The following is a 21,313-nucleotide window of genomic DNA, read 5'->3' on the forward strand; positions in this document are numbered from 1 at the left end:
GAAGAAATTATTTTCGGCAAGAGTGGGATGTGTTTGTTAGACTGATTCCTCGGCGAAAAAAAGTTTTTGAATTGTGCAAGAAATTACTCAGTGGTTAGGCAGCCGGCTCGGCTGTCAGACTGTTGTGCAGACAGCACCCCCCCCCACCGGCCTTCCCTGAGTTTTAAAGTCGAGGGTAACAGGAATGGCGCACTGACCCCACGGGGAGCTGTGAGGGGAAGGCACCCCCGGGCAGGCTCCTTGCAAACAGCACCCATGGGACAGGGGGAAGGGAGACCCTAACTCACCCCTTTTCTCCCAGTCGGTCTCTCCAGCATTGGTGTCTCCAGCATTACTGCTGTCATCACTCCTGGCACCCATGGTGCCAGCGGGGGCGGGCCCAGGCCACGCTCCGGGTAGTTCTGTGGCCGCAGCCATCGGTTGTGCGTGTTTATCCTGACACCAATGCCAGCAGGGGTGCAGTACTCATTAGTGGCTCTGGAAATCTGAAGTGCAGTTCACAGGCCTGTGCTGCCGTGGCTTGATGATTAGCATATTAAATGACCAGTCCCCCTGGGACCTGGACAGCCCACGGTTTCAAGAGCTCGCCAGGCAGTGACTGCGCTCCCATCTCTCCTTGGGATGGACCCAGGCGTGGACGTCCTGGGCCACTCAGCAGCCCTGGCTATAGGCAGAGAGTGGGGCAGCGTGGCAGAGCTGCTCAGGCAGGAGGCGCAGGAGCTGCAGGAGCTGCAGGAGGAAGGAGAGAGCACGGCAAGGTGGTGAACTGCAGGCCACAGGTGTCATGGCCTGGCTTGGAGGTGGGGAGGCGCTGTGGCATTACAGCTGGCCCCTAGCCGCCTGAGCCCAGGCCTGAGAACAGCCCTGGCGTGGACCTCGCATGGACAGCCTGAGACCCTGGGAGATTGGGCTCCGCCAGGCACCTTGGCCACTCACTGCTCCTGCTCCCAAGTTCCTGGGTTTGCTCTCACACCTGTGTCTTCCTGCTGGAGCCTGGTGGCTGTGTGGTCCAGCTGCAGCTTCCACAGCAGCTGTGCTCCCCATGGCGCATGTGCCTGTGAGCGGGGAGTGGCCAGGTGTGCCCGGGGGATGCCGAGTCCTGCACACACCGTACAGCCACCCAAGCAGGAGAGCCACAGCTGTGTGCTCAGAACAGCCTTCAGTCTGTGCTGGTGACAACGCTGCTGCAGGTTTTGTTTGTTTAATAAAATGATGCTCGCTCGTGCTTGTGTTGTTGCTCTCTGCAGCCCCCCCCACCCCTGCACCCTACCCCGGGTCCTTCAGGGACACCGTCTCCTCAGTTCTGGAGTCCCGAGCTGCCTTGGAAGCAGGGATGCAGCCTCCGACGTGGGCCCAGCCATGCCCAGTTGATGCGTGTGGCAGACCTCCGGGCTGCTGCCTAGCCTCTGCTCTCGCCCATGCCCCAAGGCTCAGTCAACACCATTTGGGCCAGGAAGAAAGCTCCCTGTCATCTGGAACCGGAGGCCGCCTCCCCATTGCTCCAGCCCCACGTGCAGCCTCAGCCATCTTCTCCTTTATGCCCTTCTCTTCCATGGCAGACGTGTCAGAGGTTAGTGTCGCACCTCATGTAGTGTGAGCTCACGGAGGAGGCGCTGCACCTGTTGTGTGTGGCCGTCTCAGACCTTGGCCTCACACCAAGCCACTGTCACTTGAAAATCAAGTGTCTGTTCCCATTCGGTGTCATTGCTTGATGGATTCAGGACTCTGCTGTCAGCCCAGCCCTGGAGCTTTGAGTCGCAGCCATTTAAGCCCTCGCACGGACATTGCCACGTGTATCTTCCAGAGCCTACCATGGGGGTCAGCCACGTAAGCAATGCACAGGATGGGACCAGATCCAGAGTGTGCGGGCTCTGCCATGCCACCCGGTCCCTCCTGCTTGCCCAGCCCCTGCCAGGCGACTACCGAAGTGCTGGGATGAAGCAAGAATCAAAAACACAAAATAGCCGCAAGTGCTGTCTGCTTGCGGTGACGGGCAGCAGCACTTCTGTGAGGACACAGGTGGGTCCAGGGACAGCTGGGCAAAGCCCCACTTGGGCACCAAGGACCAGGACTCAAGCCCTGGGGGCGCCTTTACAGGAGGAGAGCCAAGGGCCAGCCCTTGTTGGCCTTCTGGCTGCTGCAGGGGAGATCCACAGGAGGTGGGATCCAACAAGAGCATAGGAAGGCGGGGGGTCTGGGGGGGCTGCTCGCCCAGTTGCTGCCTGGAGGGGTCACTGCTGCAAAAGTGGGTGTGGCGGGTGGCATGCCCTTGTGCGGGTAGCACTGGCTGCCCTCAACAGGCATTTAAAGGAAAATGACACAAGCTACAAGGTGGTCAAGTTTACTACCTGTGCAGGAAGTAAAGCAACTTCCTCACAGTGTCGCAAGCCAGACATGCCTGCTGCCCCAGCAGAACAAGAGTTTGGTAACCGGGAGCCTCATCCATGGGAATTAGGATGTCTTGGAGGGGTGGGGGTGGTTGTGGAGACCAGCACAGGCCGGGGACCTCCTGTACCTGGCATGGCGCCAAGGTGTGCTGCGTCTGGCATTGTTCAAACTTTGTGGCATGAGAAACGCGGGCTGTCGCTGGCAGCCAGCAGCAGCAGTTTTGTGTCTGGGTTTGGTGTGATGGTGGAGAACCCAGTGGTTCCCTGTGACCAAGTGGCCATGCATACTCGCCTCTGGGTGGTAGGGCATTCGTCAGCGCTGCCTGAACCAAAGAATGGTCAGCAGAGAGAGTGCGGGGCTGGGTGTTCAGAGCTGACCAAGCAGAAGAGGCTGGGGAGGTGAAAGAGGCAGCCCAAGGAAAAGCCCACCTAGGCAGGGGGACAGGCCTGTGACCCCAGGATCCCAACAGCTGCCTCTGTCAAGCTCACCTGCTCTTTCCCTGCCACAACCACTGGATGGTCAGCAATTGGCCTTGGTCCCTGCCTGCCACCAGTCAACTGGATCAGCTCCTGTGAGGTAGCGTGACCCTGTCATAGCTCCAAGGAGCAAAGCGTGCCATCCAGGGCCAAGGCAGATATGACTGGTCACAGCTGACACCCAACTTGTGCAGGGGTTAAAGGGGAAAATGTTGGGGAGACATTCCTGAGATTTCCCCCAGAAGCTCTGACAGCATCTGAGTTCTCATATCCCTGTTTACTGCCCCAAAGCTCAGAACCACAGGGCCGAAAGTGTAACCCAACCCAGGACTCCCACGTGGGTGGCAGGGTCCAAGCTTGACCTTAGCTGCCATCTGCTGCCTTCCAGGAGGGATCTGAGGCAGAGAAGGCTGGCATTGCAAGTGGTGGCTTAACGTGCTGTGCCACAACACTGGTGCCCTCTTCCCACCATCCCTCTCCTCTTCCTATTTGAGAGCTCCCTTCTGCTGGTCCACTCTCCAGCCAAGCACAGTGGCAGCACTGGAAGGCACCCACTGCAGCTGCCCAGGGCTGGAGGCGGGAGCGGACGGTGAGCACCAAGTCCAGGTACTCTGGTAAGGGATATGTGCATCTTTATGGTTGTCTTCACTGCGGGGCCTCTGACGGGCCACACACACTACCTGTCTGCCTTTCGGGGGGCTTTGTGGTCTGATGCCTGGGAACAATGTGCACTGATCCAGGAGGGCTGACTCACATCTCCATTGGTTTAGCTGCATCTTTATTCCCACTGACCAGCACCGCCCCCCTTCCCTGGTTACTACAGCTGAGAAGCAGGTGCAGCACCAGTGACGTGAGCTCCTGCACCCCCATTCTCCCGACTTCTGTGAGATCAACTTTGATTCATATGTGAGTGAAGTCGCACAGTATTTGTCTTTCTGTACAAGGCCTAGTTCACTTAACACTGTTCTCTAGTTTAGTCCATGTTAAAAATGAAGAGTTCACATTTTGAATGATTGAATAACATCCTATGTATAGATTTCCTTTATACATTCATCAGTTGATGGTTATTTGGGGTGGATTCCCTCACTGCCTTGCTGGGTCGCAGAGCAGGTGTACTCTTAGTGTTTTCATAGATGCCCTGTACTGTTTTCTTTAACGGTTCTGCTGTCATAATTCCCACTAACACCGTGCCAACAAAATTCCTTTTTGGCAGAGGCCATTCCAACATGGGGGAGACACATATCCTGATTCTGGTCGGCATGTCTGGACGGTTAGTAGTGCAGTGCTCGGTCTCAGAAACCCATCACCACTTCTACAACTTACTTGGAGAAATGTCTGTCACCCATTTTTAAAGCTGGGATTCTTAAAAATTATTTGAAAAGCAGAAACTGTGATCTCACATTTCCAGTTGTCTCCACAAGTCCAGCTCTCTTGGGGGGTGGCAGGGACCCAATCAGTTGAGTCACCTGCTGCCTCCCAGGATGAAGCTGTGACGTGAACAGACACTGCTCTGGGCAGTGGGCACCCCACGTGGGGCCAGCGACTGTGCCCAGCCCTGCTGCTGTTTCTAGGTCCTGTGATTTGTAAATATGTTCTCCCACCCTATAGGATATGTCTTCAACATCTTTTGTTGTGTAGTTCTTCAGTTTGATGCCGCTCCATTTGCCTAGCTTTGCTTTTGTTGCCCATCCTTTTAAGCTATCAAAAAAAAAAAAAAAAAAAAAAAATCTGCAAAGACCCAGATAGGAAGCTTTCCCTCTGTTTTAATCCCTAGTAGTTTTGATGCATTTTGAGCTGATAGCACAGTGATGTTGTTGGCTCTTAATTTCATCCTTCATGTGGGCATTGGCTTTTCCCAGGGCCACCTACCGTCCCTTCCCTCCAGAGCAGTTTGAGCACCTGTTGAAAATCTACCCTGGAAAGGCCATGCTGTGTGTCTGTGCCTTCCCTAGGCTTGTCCCGGTGTCGGCACCTCACTGTGACTGTGACCATGACTTTGTGGCGTATTCTGGGGTCAGGCACTGTGATGCCTCCACTTTTGTTCTTTTTGCTCAACTGCTCTGGCTGCCTGGGGTCTTTGTCATTCCCTGGGTGTGTTAGGACAGCAGTGTCTCCCTCTGGACTTACTGGTATTGTGCTGGGGCCTAAGTGACATGCAGGGCTGTTCCTGGAGGTTGGCCTGTGGGATCAAGTGTTGAATGGCTGTCAACAGGTTCGTTGTTTGGTGCCTTGTGGCGGTGAGGAGCAGGAGCACTTAGTGACAGGAACTGCCTGGAGCTCTGGTTCCTGCCTCAGATGCCGACTTGGCCCAGGGCGGGCCTGGGTGTGAACGTCTTCATGAGCCCTGCACCTGCACGGCCACAGACTGCGCACCTTCCCGTCCCTCAGCTGGGGAACAGACTGGAGGGAGGAGCGCTTCTGGCCGCCACACCTGGGGAGGCTGCCTGGAATTGCCAAACGTAGGGAGGGCCATGAGAGCAGCAGATCCCATTTGAGGGGCTCCAGAAGGTGCTAGACCCTTCCCTTGACCGGCCCACACCGTGTGGAGGCTGCAGGACCTCCCCACTCTGTCCTGCTGGCCTCGTGCCTCCCTGGCCTGTCTGCCCCAGGCTGCTCCCCCACAGCTCTGCCTCTCCTGCCCTCGCCAGCAGCACCGCCTCTCGGAGCCCACACTCAGCTGGGGAAGTTGGGCTCCTGCCATTCCTGAAATGCCATCCCAGGACTTTGTAGCATCAAACCAGGGTTTTTCTCAGGAATGTTCAGGATGGTCAGGACTGATCAGAACAGCTGGTTCTCTTGGCACCCACTGACCCACTTTAGCCTGTCATCAGGCCCGTGCCCGTCTGGTGTCTTCCTGTGGTCTCCCCAGTGAGCTGGCCTTGGACTTGGAAGATAGGCAGTTTGCCACTGAGAAAGAACACTTGAATGGAGTGGCAATTGGCATGCCCCCATGTCATGCATCCACCTTTATCTTGTTCCACATTTCCCTCACCCGAAAGGGAACTCAGACCCCGTAAGCAGTTACTGTCATTGTGACCCCAACCCCCGGACAGCCTGGGGTCTGTCCTGTCCCAGTGATGCCCCCTCTTCCTCTGTGGCCATCTCCCACTGACAACAGCACACCACAGGTGAGCTTTGTGTCTGGCTTCTCCTACTTGATGTGTTCTTGGGGTTCACTCCACTGCACCTCATTGAACTTGGCTGTCACCCACCTCTGCCATTTCCTCCATCCTCCAGTTCTGATCTCTTGGTGACAAGCACTTATCTGCAGTCCCGCCTCCAGTCACCTCAGACACAGTCGTAGCGGTGGAATCGCTGAGTTCCGCTAACTGAAATGAGCATGCAGTTTTCCACTCTGGCTATCCCACTGTATGTTCCCAAGGTGCGTACGGCTCCACTCTGCTTCCTCCTGCCTCCTGTTAGGGTGTCTGCGGGAGCCCCCCGGGGCCGTGAGCAGCAGCCGTCTCACCACAGGCCTTGGGCTCCAGGCAGCCGACTCTGCAAGTGGCCAGGGACAAGCAGACCAGATCAGCCCTGCGGCCACAAAGTGCCACATACTGTGTTATGGCACCCTCAGGACACACTCCAGCTCACTGCGCCCAAGTCAGTCATGTTGCTCCATCAGGCCGGTGTGGCCAGCCAGCACCTCGTCCCAGCCTGGCATGCAGCAGCAGGATCCTCGCCATGCTGAGGGACCCTCCACTTCCGTGGGTTCCACGGGACCCCAGGTTTGCACCCTTCAGGAGCCTCTTGCATGCAGAGGTGACTGAACAATGAGCAATTCCTGAGGAGTTACACTCGTGGAAGCTGAGCTTTCCTCATTGTGACGTGTCTGCGACGCTGATTTCCCTCGCCATCTAGCTGCATCCTTCCCAGGATGCTGTGCATGTAACCCTGTCCAAGACTAGAAAGATTGCTCTCACGTTCCTCTAGCAAGATTGATCAAAAACCTGTTTTGAATTATTGATAACAGCGGGAGGGTTCTTTCATCTTCACAAGGTGTATCGGCTCGGTCATGTAAACTCAGAAGTGGTGTCAAACGTGGGGAACCCATTAACAGCTTAACTTTCATGTCTTAGCCATGAGAGCCTGGCTGTGTCAGCCATGCTAATCCCAAACGCTGTCAGGAGTGCATGGCATTGCCCTGGACAGGCATCCAAGCCAGCTGGGTCTTCCCGTATCTGCTGGGTGGAAGAATGTTCCAGAAGAGCTTGTGGCTAGTCTACCACCCCACACAGGCAGGTTCCTTGGAATCTGCCTCTCTCAGCAGCAACATCAGCACCGGTCTGAGCCCCCTCCCCCCCCGAGCAACAGGTGCACAGCCTTGGTGAGATGCTGGGAGAGGCAGCCCCACTTCACTGAGTGCCTGCTCCAGGCCACTGTCCTGCTGTGCACATGGTGCCCCGCCAGCGGAGCACCCCTCCTGGCAGGACTGCCTGGGAGACGGTGCCAGAGCCTGTCGTAGACCCCAGCAACCCACACACCTGGGTGACGGGCTGGCAGATCCCCAGCATTTCATCTCCCACTGGCTGGTGACAGCCCTGCCCAGGTGTACATGGAGGAGGTATTTCCTGTCCATCCTGGAGGGACACAGAGAAGGAAAAGGCCAGACCACACAGCACAGCAGGCACTGGGAGCTTGCTCCTGCCATGTGGTGCCCTGTGGCCAATAGCACTGGACAGGAAGCCAACACCTTCCAGCACTCTGTGCTGCTGACCCAGCGGGGTGGTTCCCAGGGTCCTTGTGTTTGCTCAGCAACCAGTGGAGAACAGCTTGGGCATGGGTGGATGCCCTTCCCCTCCCACCTGTGGCTTCCTGTTAACCCACCCCCTCCTCTGCTCTTGGCTGCTCTGAAGGCACTGGGAAGGGCTGCCAGGCTACGGACCCCTCTGCTCCCTGCCCACCTGTGTGCTGCCCTCCCCCAGGCACCTGGGATTTCTATCAAGGGTTCTTCCTCATCCTCCTAACTGTGGCGTCAGCACTTTGGCCTGGAGCAGTGGAGCCAGGTGCCACCTCTCTGCCAACAGGGTTTTCAGAGTCTCCCAACCCAGTGAGTACATCCTCCTTCCTGGAGTGCTGCAGGGTTGCGACAGCCCTGGCCTAGGCCATGCAGCACTGCAGGCCCAGCTGTGCCAAGGGGCAGCAGGAGAACCGGGGCAACAGAAAACTCCAAGCTTTCATATGATTGGTTTAATTTTTTTTTTCAGCAGGAGAAAAAGAATAAAGTTACAAGATTCTTTTAATATTTTCACAATGTTAAAACTAAAACTGAGCTCTAGGCTATGTGTGTAAGTAAATCTAGAACACAAAAGGGTTAAATAAGATTTTCTCTTTTAAAGATACAAGAATTTAAGCTTTCCTTACACATAACAAACTTCACAGAACAGACACTGCAGGGGAACAAGCCCAGGCCAGCCCAGCCCAGCCCTGGTTCTCCAGGTGTGGCCAGCTGCCTCCAAGCAGCAGACGGGCTGGGGCTGGGGTGGGCCCGAGGAGGCCGGAAAGGGCTCAAGGGTGACCTCTGGGGATCAGAGCTTGGCAGGGGGCCTCGGCAGGGCACCTCACTGAGGATGGCCAATGAGTGGCCAGAACAGTGGTAAACGCTGGGCAGACCTGGCCCCTCTGCCCTGGGCTGCCCTAGAGCAAGACACCGGTCTGGTCCTGAAGCGAGAATTAAGGCTGGAGATTTTGCAGCGGGTTCCACTCTGGTTGGGAGGTGGGCGGGCCGGGGGAGGAGGGAGGGAAGAGCATGATTTCCTGTTTCAGTATTTCGGATCAAGAAGCATTTGTAGTCGCAGATGTCCAGCAGTCACTCTGCAGACACAGTTCAACTGTCTGTTGCTTTATAAAAAGGAAAGTTGCCGGGTTTAGCTAGTCCCTCAGTAGCTGTGTGAGGGCGGATCCACAGGGCCTCTGCTGAAGCCTCCTACCTCGCCAGCCTGGATCAAGTTGGACGCTGGCCCTGTTCGCCCACTTCCAGGCTCTCAAGAGAATCCTAACTATTCTGCCTACCAGCTCCCAGCCCACCTGACTGGTAACCATTTCTGAACACAGGGTGGCCTGGCTGGCCTGAGTTCAGCTCTGCCCAGGTAGAGAGAGGCCTGCCCACACCCTCCCACCACACCCTGCTCTTTGTAGCTGGGCCATGGTCACAGCCACTGTTCCAGTCACAACCCACTGACTCCGGGGAGCGGACTGCCTTTCCTTAAACTTGCCACCTGACAGGTGTGCCCGGCTGGCCCTGGCCGAGGGGGCTGCATAGACAGGAGCGTGGAGGCCACAGCAGCGTCCTCCAGCGTTGGCCTGGGGTGGGGTGAGCAGGCAGCAGCTGGAAACGGGAAACGGCAGAGTCTGGGAGCAGCTGCTCCCAGCACCTCTACTGATTCTTGGCGGTTATGAAACATCTTTATAAGGCCAGTCTGTGACCCCAGGCACAGGTGCTGTGCTACCATCGGCCATATTGGTCAACGGCCAGATCCCTGCACGTGCCGATGGCACGCCCTGGCGGCTGCTCATGACCGCGGATCCTGTGTAGAAAAGTGGGTTTCGGGCGTGGACTAGTCTTGAGTGGAGCTAATTTTCAAAGTGAGGTTATTGTTTCTCCTCTTGTGTGATGAGTTTTTCTTAGCAAATCAGGTAAAAAAAAAAAAAAATCCTAAGAACCTACCCCCTCCCCTATTTCCAGCCCTGTGGGAGAGCAAGGCTACCATCCAGCCCAGCCACGTGGCCAATCCCAGCAGCCCCCTGTGGCCAAGGCACACGTGGCCGTCAGGTCTCCTGGCTACTGGGCTAAGGACAAGTGAAGAGGTGAACGGCCAGACACTAAACAGTTCCTGGCAAAGCCGTGTGCGTCGTGGGAGTCACACCAGCGTCTACTGTGACCTCACGTCTCCATCCGGAGCATTCTCCGCTTAAGGCTTACTCAGTTGGACTCCAGCAGTGACAGGTATGTGTTGGTTTAAGTCCACTAGCCATGCTCAAAAAAAATATTCTTCATGTTTTAATTTTATACAATGGCTAGCAGGCACCTTAGTAACCAGCCAGAAATCAATTTCACCATCAACCCCTAAACTACAGTACCAGGATGGCTGGCTAAGGAAAGAAAATGGACTGGCTGCAGTCTGCCGCGTGCCCAGTACAAGGTGTCTGGCTGACGTTGTCCTACATAAGGCTAACATTAGTGAACTAAGAACAGCGTCGCGTGGCGGCCGCGCCAGGCCTTCAGGAGCACCCCTCCCCGATGCGCTGGCAGGAGCGCCCCACTTTCCGGTCCAGTTTCACCATTTTCATGATGGCTTCCTCTCGGCCGCGGCCCATGTGGTCGAACGTACAGTCATGTTGCTCGGGGAGGCGATGTAACATACAGAACACATAACCTGCAGCAGCAGGAGAGAAACGGGGGAGGGGGAGGGTTAGGGTGGCTCCAGATGCCTCAGCTTACCGTGGTCCCTCCCTGTGACCCAGGACCAACCCCCTGCCCACCCCCTGTGCAAGCCAGGCTGGGATCCTAGTGGGGGCGAAGGAGGGTGCACCGGCAGTGGTCACTCTGAGGCACTCCCTGCCCGGGTCTCTGAGGGGCGGACACCTCCCCACCTCCCGACCGCGCAGCCAATAGCTCCCCCACGCCCGCCCCCCCGCCCCCGGTCGGTTCTCCCCTGGCCAACAGCCGTCATAGGATGCAACCCCTTCCCGAAGACAAGGAAGGAGAAACAATTCTGGCTTCAGTTCCATCCTTGCCTCCTTACAGGGATAGCAGCAGCTATCAGACCACAACCCGCAAGACTGGTCTCAAGCGCTGGGAAAGGGATGCCTACAAACAGAGCCCCAGGCGGCAACACATCTCCAGAGGCAGACATGCCTCTCTCCAGCTCCCTCAGCATCCTCCCACCCCTCCCCAGGCCCCCGTGCCTGCCCAGGCAGACGATGGTTTGGCAAATACTAAGGTTGGCCCGAGGGGTGGATCACAGGCTTGAGGCAGATGGCAGACCACAGGTAGGCGCGAGGACGGGCAGCCACTCGCCCCTTGCTTCCCGGTCAGTTTAAGGAGGCTGACAGCCGCGCACTGTCTGGCCCTTAGGGAGAAAGGGCACCAAAGCACCTGGCATTCCTCACCACCTCCCTACCCGGCAGCTGCACACGACTACACCACCAGGTGACCCTCCCCTCCCTGTGTGTCAGGAACAGAAACCCCTCAGCAGCCTGCCCAGCCCTCCTGCTCCCCACTCACTCTCTAAGCCTTTATTCTTTCTCTTAAGCCCGGATCTAGCCATAAAGAATGGTGGCCAATCATTGTCACCCCTCCAATCCCCAATTCTTAAATCCATTTTTTTAAAAAGATGATTTAAAAGGTAGAGTTACACAAAAAGAGGGACAGAGTTCACTCCCTAAATAGCCAGAATGGCCAAGGCTGTGCCAGGCACCTCTTCACGGTCTCCCATTTGGGTGCAGGGGCCCAAATTCCTGGTTGGTACTATGCTGCCTTCCCAGGCACATTAGCAGGAAGTTGAATGGGAAGTGAAGCAACCAGGATTTAAACCAGCATCCACATTGGGATGCCAGCACTGCAGGTGACCGCTTGATTAGCCCCAGCACAGTGCCAGCCCCTTAATTTTATTTCTTTTTTGGAGACAGGATTTGATTTCAGAAGTTGATTGTCAGCTTAAGTGGCCAGGGTTGACAAGAGTTACTCTCTGAGTCTTCACAGGCTTTGTGGAGGTTTCGGGCTCTTGCTGTGTGTGAGGGCACGTGCACAGAGCCTGGGTGGCAGGGCTGGGCCACGCCATGTGTGAGCAAACACATGATTAACTGCTGCCCAGGGAGAGCAGGGCAATAGGTTTGACTCTAAATTGGAACTGGGTTTAAGGAAAAGAACAGAGATGAAATTTCTGTCTCCCGAGAAGCAGTTCCTACTTGATCCAAAAGCAAGGTTAAGATTAATGAACTCAAGTGTTATAGTTACTGATAAGTTCATTACTTGAAGATATTGGATACTAGTCATCTTTCTCCTAGAGGTTTTCACAACACAAGTGTGGATGGCCTCAATATGCACCCTCTGACTAACAAGCAAACTCACCTTCTCAGAGCCAAACACACCAGGTGAGGGAGAGTCACCTGGGGGGCAGGGGTGGAGTGGGTACATAAGCAAGATGGTTTAAGACGGAGCTGTGTTTCTGTGACCAAGCCCTGACATATCTCTGGGCCTTTAGCACCTAAAAGGAAGGGCCCTTCTGCCCCCTGCCATGCCTGGAGGCCTCAGAGGACCTGGAGACACTTGTCTCTGACCAATGGCACAGGCTGAATCAGGGAGCAGGAAACGGGTGACCACTGAAACTGACAGCTCCTGGTTCACTGGCTAAAGGCAGAGCGATGTGCAGGGTCGAGGCTCCACTGTTGCCTCAGCCTGCCTTCTGCCAACCAGAGGCAGCCAGCTGTGTCTGCCAAAGTAGATAGGAAGTGACAAATGCAACAACTCTCCCTGAGGTCGTCTCTAGCCACCCAAGGATTCAACATCTGGCCAAAAATGCCCTATTCCTTTACCCAAGTTCCAGGCACCTGTGAGGCGCACAATGACATTTGGCTTTAACCAGATTTGGTGGCACTGTGATTCACTGGGGACAGATCTGTGTTTCACCAAGGTTATTAGATGGCATAAATTGAGCTCAATTCCCTCTCCTCTTAGGATCATTTGCTAAAAGGAAGTTACACAATGGAGTTTGTCCCAGAGGCCAAGCAGGAGTGGTCCACTGACGGCAGCCAGTGGCTAAATGCACTTGGGGATCAACAGCGGGAATGGGTTAAGCTGGCAGCCAGGGCACGGGTAAGGATGCCTGGCGGGTGGGGTGAATCACATCCTCCCTTAGGGTCCCACAGATCTGTTTCCAGAAATCACTGCAAACACCATGAACTCTGCATTCCTCAAGCTGGGAATGGAGAGTTAAGCCCAGCTGCTGGAAGATGACTGCTCCCCTCATCAGTCATGATGCACAAGGGTTACAGCCTGCTCTTAGCTAGGCCGCCTCAACACTTCTACAACTTTCATCAGAATCCACTGAGGCCTTTCCAGACAGGGTCAATGAAATGGGAACACAAGAGAAACAACTCACCTGCCAACCTGGGACGCTCGCCTTGGCATTATCATCCAGAGGTGCATGCAATGCTTTCATCCCAATGTCACAAGTACACGTTAGAAATTAGTTCACTCAACCGACTTGCATATCCATGCTACATCTACACTCTCCTTACGGCCCCCTGTTCAAGAGCATGTAGCTGTAAAAACACTTCGTGCTGCTACAGGCCAAGACAAAGAAGAACAGGGACCGTGGGAGTAGGACAGGGGGCGCGGCAGAGGCCAGTATGCTCTGCCACCTCAGCCTCCCCGCTGCTAGGTCGTGTGCTCACCCCCAGTCAGGGCTGCAGAGCTTTAAGGCTGCCTGAGTTGTTTTTAGTGAATCTGCATAAAACACTCCAGAACTTGTACAGGCATCTCTTTATACTAGACAGCAACTTGGGATGAGCCCTGATGAAACCGGGAGGGAACAGCAGCAGCCCTCTAAGCGCTCTGCTCCATGGCCCAGCCTCCCACACCTCTCTGCAGGCCTTGTGAGGAGGCCAGACCCTCTACCTTCACAGGGCCCTTAGGAGTCCCCTTCTCCCTCAGACCTCCAGCTGAGTAGGTGCCATCAGGAGGGGCACCAGAAGAGAAAGGAAGAAAAGGATGCCTGCCAGACAGTCCAGTGCCTGATCTGCTGCCTGGAGGCTGTCCCCTGAGGCCCTGCCGAGGCCTGGGGCTGCACAGCAGGAAGGAAGAGCAGCCACTTCCCTGACACTCACAGCTGGATGGAAGCTATTGGTACGAGGCCTCCAAAATCAATCAAAAATACTCTCCCTCCCCAAGCAAAACAAACTCAAGGCCTATCTAACCCTGTGTCCTGGAAGAGCACCCTGTGAGTGAGGCAGAGGGCCGAGGACTCCTGGAGTCTCAGTGCAGGGGGCCCATCCGCAAGCGGGACTTCTTGTTGGCATGCAGGCTGTATGCTGCGAACTCGAGGATCACCAATATCCAGGGGACCCCAGAAACACACTGTAGCAGCAAAGCAAAACTGGGGCTGCTCCTCCTGGGCCTCATCAAGACTGAGCACGCAAAGCTTCAACACATCATTCACCTGGTGGGAACAGAACCTGATGTGTAGCTAAACTTCTCTGTTCACACAGACCAGTGTGTGAGTGTCCCGACACTAAATCTCACTAACCCTTCAGCAGGCAAAAACACCACAGCACCAATGCCCTGGCTCTAAGGCCTGCGAGTTGTAACAACACATCCTATTCACATACTGTGTACAGAAATGAAGAACAATCCCATACGGCAGCAGGCTATGCCACGGCCTGCAAGGCTGACATCCAGAGAAGCACATGTTAGCAGCCTGGGTGCTCTCCTGCGCAAGCTCCCTGCTAACGCACCCACCTTACCTCCCCACCCCCAACAATGGAAGACCCAGAGTAGTTCCCGACCCCCAGCTTGGCTGACCCAGCCCCAATCATTTATGGCCATCTAGGAATTGACCCAGCTGACAGTTTTCTGTCACTTGCCATTCAAATAAATTAAATATACATTTTAAATGAAAGAACAGCAAAGGGGCTGATATTGTGGCACAGTGGCATCCCGTATCATGTCCCAGCTAAAGCTCCTGGCATCTGCCTGGCTCAGTCCTGACCACTGCAGCCACTTGGGGAGTGAACCAGAAGACGGAAGAGCTCTCTTTGGTCTTTCCCTCTTTAAATCTATCAATCTTACAAAAAAAAGAGAGGGTGGGGTTGGGTAGCAACAGTCGTCCCAGGAGGTCGTCCACTTGCCCCACCTCTCTGCAGGGGAAGGTTACCAAAGGCAGTGCAGCCAGAGCTGGGTCAGCAAGAGGAGCTACTCTCCTGCCCAAGGCAGGGCCCCAACTCCCAGCCTAGCATTTCCCTGCACACCCTAAGAACAGAGCGGTGTCCAGAACTGTCCTGTCCCTTGGAACAACCTTAGAAAGAAAAAGACTAAAATTCACACTCAGTCTGGGATCCTGACATTTTTATTCAATCAGCAGAGACAGAAAGGTTGCTTACTGACTTAGCTCAGAGCTCCAAGTACCGCCTAGAGCTGAGAGCTGGGGCAGCTCTGAATGCTACTGGACTTAATTAAACATTTGCTCTGCTGCAGATCCCTCACTTGCAAGTTACATTTTATACTTTTCTGCTCATCTGAATTTCAAATTGCCAAAGGTTCAAACAGAACCTAAAAGTACGGCCAGGCCTGGGGACTGTGAATGCTGCGTGGCCTGAAGTAGCAGGTGCACAGAGGACTGCCAGAGGTGCCTGCTCCCTAGCCCTGCCCTCACCTGGTGCTGGGAGATGATTCAGGCTCTTGCTGTAGCGTGCATGGGCCTCAGGGAGAGAAGCCATCAGCATGCCCCTGAGCTGCCTATACTGACCTTCTGAATCTCTACTCATTAACAGGTGACACCTAGTATCTAAAGTGTCTACGTAAAACACAAATGACAGGGCCTGGCATGGTAGCCTAGTAGCTAAAGTCCTCGCCTTGCACACACCGGGATTCCATATGGGCACCGGTTCTAATCCCGGCAGCCCCGCTTCCCATTCAGCTCCCTGCTTGAGACCCGGAAGAGACTCCTGGCTCCTGGCTTCAGATCAGTGCAGCTCTGACCATTGTGGCTGCTTGTGGAGTGAATCAACGGACAGAAGATGTTCCTTTCTGTATATGTGACTTTCCAACAGCAACAACAATAATAATAACCCACAAATGACAAATATGACCAGGCCATTAAATGAGCTCATTAAAGAAAAAAATATCACCTTGGTTTTCCAAACAAGGTTAAAATTTTTCAAAGTTCAGGACAACTACTGACCTCTTAGCTCACATGTAAGTACAGGTGGGTACAGGAAGCCTGCTGGAAAGTGGCCGCCATTCATACTTCCACAAGCAGCCATCCCAGAATCACACCACATCCCTGCACCCAATGCCCGGGGCAGAGCTTGTAGCACAGCAATGAGCTGCTGGATCTTGCTGCATCTTGTTTTGTCTGGCCCGTGGCCCATGCACAGACACAGCAGCTACGGGTGTTTGGGAAAGGAATGTCTGCTTCACATTCTCCTCCACCGAGGCTTGATGTGGTGGGAACCGGATGGTCTGGATTGCTGGGTTGGCTGATAGTGTTCTGACAGATTGGTAAAGAAAACCAGGCTTTTGGACAGAAGTCAGCTATTCAGTGCCCTAGAACCAAAGTCACAGTGAGCCACAGAACTAGGCACTCATCTGTTTTTCAACGTAAAGACCCTTGCAACTTAGAAATGCCCATTCTACTCCTTAACAACTTAATAAAAACCACTAAACCAAACTCACAACCTTGTGAAACAGAAGTAATCATATTTCTCCCCTAAAAATCAAACCACACCAGTTATAGAGAATTTGACTACTAGAACAAAAAGCAGAGTGCTGCAAGGCAAAGAGACACAAGCCGTTCGGAGGACTCCACATGAGCTGCAGGCCTGGCAGGACGCGAGCTGCACCGCAGCCTCCACTTTGCTGCCAGCACGTCACAGGTCTCGGGCGGCCGTCCTGAGCAGCTCCTTTGCCTGCCCTGTGTGGGGAGCGTGGGTGCTGGCCTCGGAACACCTCTTCCTATCACCACCTCAGACAACCCTTTACCTGACAGTCACAAAACAAATCATGCCTACTCACACTTGCCTCCCTTGAAGCAAAGTCCACTCCGCAACGCAGGGGATGAATGGACAGGGTGCTCACAACTGGACACTGTGACTTGTTCAGAACTCCCCTCCAAGCTAGTCTTTCAACCCACAGTGGACAAGAAGGGTTATGCTGCAGGCTATTCTTACGCCGGCTTGTTTCATCTTGAGATGAACACTTACTTAAAAACTAAGAGAAACTGTTCATGGCAGTTCTTGCCACACAAATAATGACTTGCTCTTTCAAACACATCCAGCCTCCATGTAGATTCTCAGGGGAACAGGGACATGCCGGGAAGAAACCCCTGGTCTGGGGGTGATCTTATTCTCAACAAGCTCTTGATTCGTTTAGTTTTTGTCTCTGTACAGCCTTGACCTTTAACATAATCATTTCTCTGAATAGGAATGTAGCCGAGTGGTTACGATGCTTGCATTTCACATCAGAGTGCCTGAATTTGACCAACTCCGGTTGGTTCCCAACTCCAGTTCCTGCCAATTCAGACTCCGGGAGACAGTTGGGAGATAGCCCCGGACCTCTGCCTGCTACCTAGTTAAGCAGGGCTCACAGTTGACCTGTTCGTGACCTGAGGCACAGTTTCCAGCCTTGTTTGCAGAACATGGCCCCTGACATGACTGGACGGTCTGGGGGGAATAGAAGTTCCTTCTGGCCAATTACAATGTCTTTGGTGGATGGGAGACTGTCCAGAGATGCCTTCCAGCCCTCCCCTTCCGCAGTCTTTATAAGCTTGCAACTTGTGTTAAATAAAGGGAGATCCTCCATCAGATTGTCCCAGGTGGTTCTGCGGCCAAAGAACACTGTGGCCTCATGCCTTGTGGCCTCCTAGCTAGTTTCCCCGAGAGACAGTGGTGATGGTCCCAGAACTTGGGTCCCTGCTACCCACGTGGGAGAGCTGGATTATGATCCTGACTCTCAGCTTCAGTGCTGCTCCAGCCTTGGCCATCACAGGCATTTGAGGGCTGAAAAGGCGCTCTGCTATCTCATAGGCAGAAATTATCTCCCCATCTGATCAAAGGCACTAAAATATACACTGAGAAAGGACAGGCTCTTTAGCATACGTGCTGGAGAAGCTGCACAGCCACTCACAGCAGAATGAAAACAGCCCTCTATCACTATATACAAACCCCAACCAAAAACGGATCATAGAGCACAATGTAAGCCACGAAAATATGAAATAACCACAAGGAACAGAGAAAATAAAATACTTCAAGACATCAGTATTAAGGATATTTTGGGTACACCCCAAAGTGGAATTATACCAAACTAAGAAGCCTTTGCAGAAGCAACTAGACAATCTACAGAACAGGTGAAAACATGCAAATTATACATCCAACAAAGGACTTACAACCTGACTGGACGAATGTTCTGAACAGACACATCATGGTCAGCTTCAGGGAAATGAAAACCAAAACTATAAGAAGATACCATGTCACCCCATTTAAAAATCACTAAAACCAGGAATAGGAAAAACTAACAAATGCTGGCAAGAATGCAGGAATAAAAAAGGGGGGGAGGGATCTCTTACACACTGCTGGTAAGAATGTTAATTAGCACAGTTAGTCAGGAATGAAGATTCTTCATAAAGCTAGAAATAAAAACTGCCATGTGATCCAGCAGTCCCACTTCTAGGTGTGCACACAGGAAGGAAATGAGATGACCATGTTGGAGAAACATCTATACTTGCCTATCCAGGAATCAAACTAGGTAATGCATCAGTGAATGAATGGATACAGAACATGTGGCTTATATACACAATGAATTATTATTCAGACTTTTAGAAACAAGAAAACTTTGCCATATTTCAGTAGAAACATTGAACTAGATGACAAAATGTTAAAGAAAGTCAGGTAGAAGAAGACAAATACCCTATTATTCTAAGTGGAAGCTAAATAAGTTGACCTCACAGAAATCGAGAGAATAAGGCCCAGTGCGGTAGCTTAATGGCTAAAGTCCTCACCGTGCATGTGCTGGGATCGCATAAAGGCGCTGGTGTGTGTATTGGTTACTCTACTTTTCATTTAGCTCCCTGCCTGTGGCCTGGGAAAGCAGGTGAGGACGACCCAGGGCCTTGGGACCCTGTACCCGCCTAGGAGATTAAGAGGCTCCTAGTTCCTGGCTTTGGGTCAGCTCAGCTCCAGGCACTGGGGCCCCTTGGAGAATGAACCAGAAGATGGAAGATCTTTCTCGCTGTGTATCTGCCTTTCCAATAAAAATAAACAAAACTTCAAAAAGAAACTGAGAGACTAATGGGTCCTGAGAGGAGAGTAGGGGTGTCAGGAATAGAGGGGATTTGGATAGCAAGAAGTAAGTATCAAGGTTCTACAGCACAGCATGTCCACACTTCTCAACAATTTATTAACAGTTTGTACAGAAGTAGATGAGAGTTTGAAGATTAGCAAAACAAAGGAATGATTACTGCTAAGGAGATGGAAATGCCAATGACTGTTTGCTCACCACATTTTGTACACAGATAAAATGACACCTTCTATATACCTACAGGAAGTTTTAATTGTTTCTTTTAAGATGATTTTTTCATGTAGAACAACACCCTGTAAAACCAGTTTTAAAGCTGTAGTAATGGCTACATTCATTCCACCTAAGAGTGATCGAGGGCAAGGCCTGGGACCACAGACGGTCAGTCAGGGTCCCAGCACATGGCTCACCAGAGGACCACGGCCTGAAGGCTGGGATGCCACACCTCTTTCTGCAGAACAGGAATTGGCTAAACGGTTACAGACACAGTTGCCCTTGGCTTTCTCCACATGCTGGATTCACAGGACAGTGAAGGACACAACAGAGATCTGGAGCTTAGTCCCATTCTTGCTGCCATGTCCAGGCACTCAAAAGGTCAATATCAAGTTCTTTTCCAGAGTAAATCAGTAAGGAGCAGGTACTCTGGGTCTCAAATACTTGATTCAGGCTGTAATTTGACATTTGTATGGCTAAAAGAAAAAATTATTTAACTTTTCAGAGTCTCTACTGTCTGCCATAAAATGGAGTTGTTAGGGAAATTAAAGACAATAATGCCTGTGGTGCTGGAATCCCATTTAGGTGCTGTTTCCACCTCCTATCCAGCTTCCTGTTAATGTGCTTGGGAAAGCAGCAGAGAATGGGCCAAGTGCTTGGGCCCCTGAACCTGAGTGGGAGACCCAGAAATTTGAGGTTCGTGGCTTTGGACTGGCTCAGCTCTAATCACTGCAACCATTTAGGAAGGGAAGCAAGTAGATGGAAGACCTCTCCCTCTGTAGATCTGCCTTTTGAAAACAAATGCTGGAGCACCATTGTGAAGTAGCAGGTACGGCCAGGTGCACAAGGGCACCAGTTTGAGTTGCAGTTGCTCCACTTCTCACCCAGCTTCTTGCTAATGGCCTGGGAAAATCAGCAGCACACAGCCCGAGTGTTTGGGACCTGCCATTCATATGGGAGACTCAAATGATGCATTAATATGGCATCTAGGTTGTTAACCAGCAGACAGAAGATCTTGCTTAAATAAATCTTTTTAAAAGGTACCAGCACCATGGCACAGCAGGATAAGCCTCTACTTGTGGTCCTAACATACCATATAGGAATGGTTTGAGTCCCAACTGCTACACTTTGGATCTAGCCCTCTGCTTGTGGCCTAGGAAAGCAGCAGAGAATGGCCCAAAGCCCTGAGACCCTGCACCCATTTGAGAGACCCAGAAGAAGTTCCTGGCTTCAGATCAGCTCAGTCCCAGCCATTGCAGCCATTTGGAGAATGAACCAGCAGATGTAAGATTTCTCTCTGTCTCTTCTTCCTCTCTTTGTAACTTTCAAATAAATATTTCTTAAAAAAAAAAAAAAAAGTCCAATAAGCACACAGCCCACATGCAGGGAATGTTCCGTGGATGGCTCTTCAGATAGAGTCCACCTTGGCCTGACACAGGACAGTTGATGCGCCTGACAGCCCTCCCCGACTCTTCCAGTCACTCCCAGTCCTTCCTCCTGTACCCACCTGCCTTCAACCCTACGGTTCCCCTTCCTTTACAGAAGCCATAGCTGACGAAGGAGAATGAACATGGAAATCTTCTCTGAACATGTACATGCGTTTCCTGTCATCTCCTTCCTCAGAAAGCCATTTCCACAGACTATAAATGCATGCTAAATGACAAGCTCAGCAAAGATTTGTGTTGAAGATATGCAAGTTTTTGAGGCTTAATTCAAATATACCAAGATTACACAGGCAGTCTGGAAAAGCGTAAAAGGGACACAGGAACTTTCCCAGAACTCCAGACGGCATCTTTTCTGCTCTGTGAGGCATCTGCACGCGTCTGGCTGAGGACTCTGCAGGCCTCTCACAGCAGAGGCCAAGCCTGCGATTTTCCTAGATCAGTCATGTACAGGCTGTGTTACAAGGGCCATGTGTCTACTTCCCTAGGGGTCAGGTGGGAGCAATGTGAAAGGATGAGCCAGCGAAAGGAAAGGGCTGTACACACTGCACACAATCTCGGCCATCTCCATGGTTTCCCAGACTGTACTGCCACCAATGCATTCGCTTTATGTGTAGCTTGCACCACAGTAACTGAAAAGCGTCAGGTTGAGAAACTTCTGAGTACAAGCCTTTTGCATTTCACAAAATTTGAGCTTCACATGTCCCACAACATCTGCTGGCCACTGTTGTAAGAGTCAGGGGTGAGGGAAGACGGCATCTTGAATCTCTGTATTAGAGGCT

General features: G+C 52.8%; 1 protein-coding gene across 1 annotated transcript in view; it reads right to left on the reverse strand.

The window, feature by feature from the left end:
• Positions 1-9,851: 9,851 nt before the first annotated feature.
• Positions 9,852-21,313, reverse strand: part of ZFAND3 (zinc finger AN1-type containing 3) — a 245,042-nt gene continuing 233,580 nt past the window's right edge. The window contains exon 6 of the mRNA XM_058663680.1: positions 9,852-10,240. Within this exon, the coding sequence (XP_058519663.1) occupies positions 10,086-10,240 (155 nt within the window). The 3' untranslated portion in view covers positions 9,852-10,085. The remainder of the gene's footprint in view (positions 10,241-21,313) is intronic.

Source organism: Ochotona princeps, chromosome 1 (assembly GCF_030435755.1).
Source record: "Ochotona princeps isolate mOchPri1 chromosome 1, mOchPri1.hap1, whole genome shotgun sequence".
NCBI lineage: Eukaryota > Metazoa > Chordata > Mammalia > Lagomorpha > Ochotonidae > Ochotona > Ochotona princeps.